The 2,694-nt window shown below is 42.7% G+C and overlaps 1 protein-coding gene across 1 annotated transcript; it reads right to left on the bottom strand.

Annotated features, from left to right (window-relative positions):
* Positions 1-266: 266 nt before the first annotated feature.
* LOC106755786 (serine/threonine-protein kinase UCNL) lies at positions 267-1,854 on the bottom strand. Its single transcript, XM_014638000.2, has one exon. It carries the CDS (start codon positions 1,773-1,775, stop codon positions 504-506), a length of 1,272 nt encoding a protein of 423 aa, XP_014493486.1. The 5' UTR covers positions 1,776-1,854; the 3' UTR covers positions 267-503.
* Between the last annotated feature and the right edge of the window lie 840 nt (positions 1,855-2,694).

The raw sequence follows: 2,694 nt of genomic DNA on the forward strand, positions 1-2,694 counted from the left end.
CAGTTAAACTCTTTAATTTTATGACCACTTTCTTACCGTCCAAAATCACTATAATCATGTCAGTTTTTGAACAACCAAACCACCACTTTTTTTTTCATACGGCCAAACAAAAATAACTAATATCTATCATTTTACAAATTGTTCTATAACAAATTTAATTATTTTAAAAATGTTGTATAATATTTTATTTTGACGAAACTTTCATAAGAAACAAAACTACCTGTAATTTTTAATAAAAGAATCACGAGTGCTTAATTAATTACCTTTTTCTTTTGTTTTCGTATCATCCCCTTTTAAGGTAATTCATAAAGATGTTTTACAAGACAGGACAATGGGAGGGAAGAAAAATCGTATTCTGCAACTCTTACTGTTTCAAGTTTGTACTAACTAACATTGCTAATTCCGTTTTTCACCATCTACCGTTATTCTATACACACGATATTACAATATCACTCAAAAGAATAACAAACTCTCGCACGTGCTACAGTGCGCATGCACGTGGGTTAGAATTCCGTTAGAGAAACATTTCTCTTTAACTGCCACCGCGGCGATGATGGGAACGCTGACGGTGACTCTGACGGTGACGCCGGCACCGATTTAAGATTCTGAAAGTAATCCCTAATATCCATGCCAGAATTCCCGCCGGAAAGCTTCTCCATCGACTCCGCGGAGCCGTCGTCCCTCGACGGAATGAACGGCGGCCGCACAACCTCGGTTAAATGCTCCCATTTCACCCCTCGGAAGAACTCATGCTCCTTGATCTCCTCAGCGCCGCGCGTGTAGCCCAACCGCCTCGTCGGATCCTTCATCAGGAGCTTCTCGATAAGGTCCGTGAGCGCGGTTCTCTTGCCAACGAACTCCGGGGCCTTGGTGAGGACGTTGCGGAACGTTTCCTTACGATTCTTGCCTTTGAACGGCGTCTTACCGTAGAGCATTTCGTAGATGAGTATTCCGAGGGACCACCAGTCAACGGCGAACTCGTGGCCGTCGCCGCGGACGACCTCCGGCGAGACGTACTCCTCGGTGCCGACGAACGAGTTGGAGCGCTCGCCGTTGGAGAAACTCAGTTTTCGTCTACTCACCGGGCTGACTCGCGCGGACTTGGCTTTCTTGAGGGCGTTGGAGTTGGCCTTTCTACGGTTCCCGTCGAGGGGAGGGAGGGGGATCCAGCGGGAAAAGTTGCGACGGTGTTTTCGGCGGGGTTCTTTGAGCTTGGGATTGGGCACGGGCATCGAAGTAAGAAGGGGTTTGGGTTTGAGGGTGAGTTTGCGGGAGAGGTCGAAATCGGTGAGGGTGATGTGGCCGTTGTTTTGGATGAGAACATTTTCTGGTTTGAGGTCACGGTATGCTATGCCCATAGAATGGAGATGGTGGAGCGCGCAGAGGATTTCTGCTACGTAGAAGCGGATGACGGTGGGGGAGAAGGCGTGGTCGGTTTGACGGTAGCGGAGGACGTTGAGGTCGCCGCCGGGACAGTAGGGTAGGGCCCAGGCTAAGAACTGTGGGGACTCGAATGATCCCAGGAGGGTAGGAAGAAAGGGATGGGAGAGAGTTGAAAGGACTTGGATTTCCCAACGCGCGCGGCGTTCAGCGTCGCGCTTTGCGTGGATGCAGGTTTTGTCGACGACTTTCAAGGCGAAGGGGAAGTTGTTGGTGGTGGTGTCGTGGACGAGGAAGACGGTCCCCATGGCACCTTTTCCTAGGACTTTGAGAGCTTTGAGGTTGTCGAGCTCCAGCTCCTGCAACGGGGGAGGAGCTGTTGTCGTCGAATCCATTTAGCGGGAATGGAAGAAGACAGATTAATGCTTCACGTTGTGAATTCAAGAATGGGGAGTTTCTTTTTTATAGATATACCCCCTATTCTTTTTTTTTTTTTTCTTTTCTTTATTCTCATTAATATTATGCGTTTAATCACACTCTTACTAAATCTTATTCATCTCACCCAAGTCATTTCCGGTCAACTTTACCCTAACAGAATTACTTTATTTTTAACCTTAGATTCGTTGTCTTTGGTTGTTACACATTATTTTGAGATATATGTCCTTCATAAGTACACCAAGCATTGAAACATATAATAAGTATACATGAAATCAAAAATAGACAATGTCAAATAATTCAAACATTTTTTTTATAATATATTGTACAACACAAACACTGTTTTGTATTGCGGATTTCTTGCAGATGAGGTGAGCAAATCACTTCTACAATACTCAAGGGCCCTAATTCTTTTAAAAATATTTAGGGTGGCATGGCATTTAAGTAACGTAATTCAGATGCTTCTAAATTAATTTATCAGAATAATAATAATATTGTTATTAATAATAAAACATAAAGAAAAATATATTATATGTATTGATTGATTTACCTATATAAGAGGACAATGAACTCAAAATGTAAAGCAATTGAAAAGACTTTTGATGGACTGAGTACATAAAGCAATCAAAATATTGAGCACGTGTTTCTTAACTAGTTAACTCATGGGTTTTATCCAAGGACCATTTCCTGGTATGTTCCCAATGTGATCTCTCTTCTGTTAATGTTTTACCATATAATCAGATTTCTTAGGATAAGCAATGAATAATAATGCAAACATATAGTGAAAGACTAAGTATATGCATAAATGCAGCAATAAGATAAAGCAGAAAAGGAGGGTGGCGTGAGAGGATGATTTCATTTGTAGAAATGAAAAGGAAG

The sequence above is a fragment of the Vigna radiata genome, chromosome 2 (genome assembly GCF_000741045.1).
Source record: "Vigna radiata var. radiata cultivar VC1973A chromosome 2, Vradiata_ver6, whole genome shotgun sequence".
Classification (NCBI taxonomy): domain Eukaryota; kingdom Viridiplantae; phylum Streptophyta; class Magnoliopsida; order Fabales; family Fabaceae; genus Vigna; species Vigna radiata.

What these genes read in the sequence shown, in the direction of transcription:
- LOC106755786 (XM_014638000.2), bottom strand. Translation starts at nt 1,775, where the DNA reads ATGGATTCGACGACAACAGCTCCTCCCCCGTTGCAGGAGCTGGAGCTC.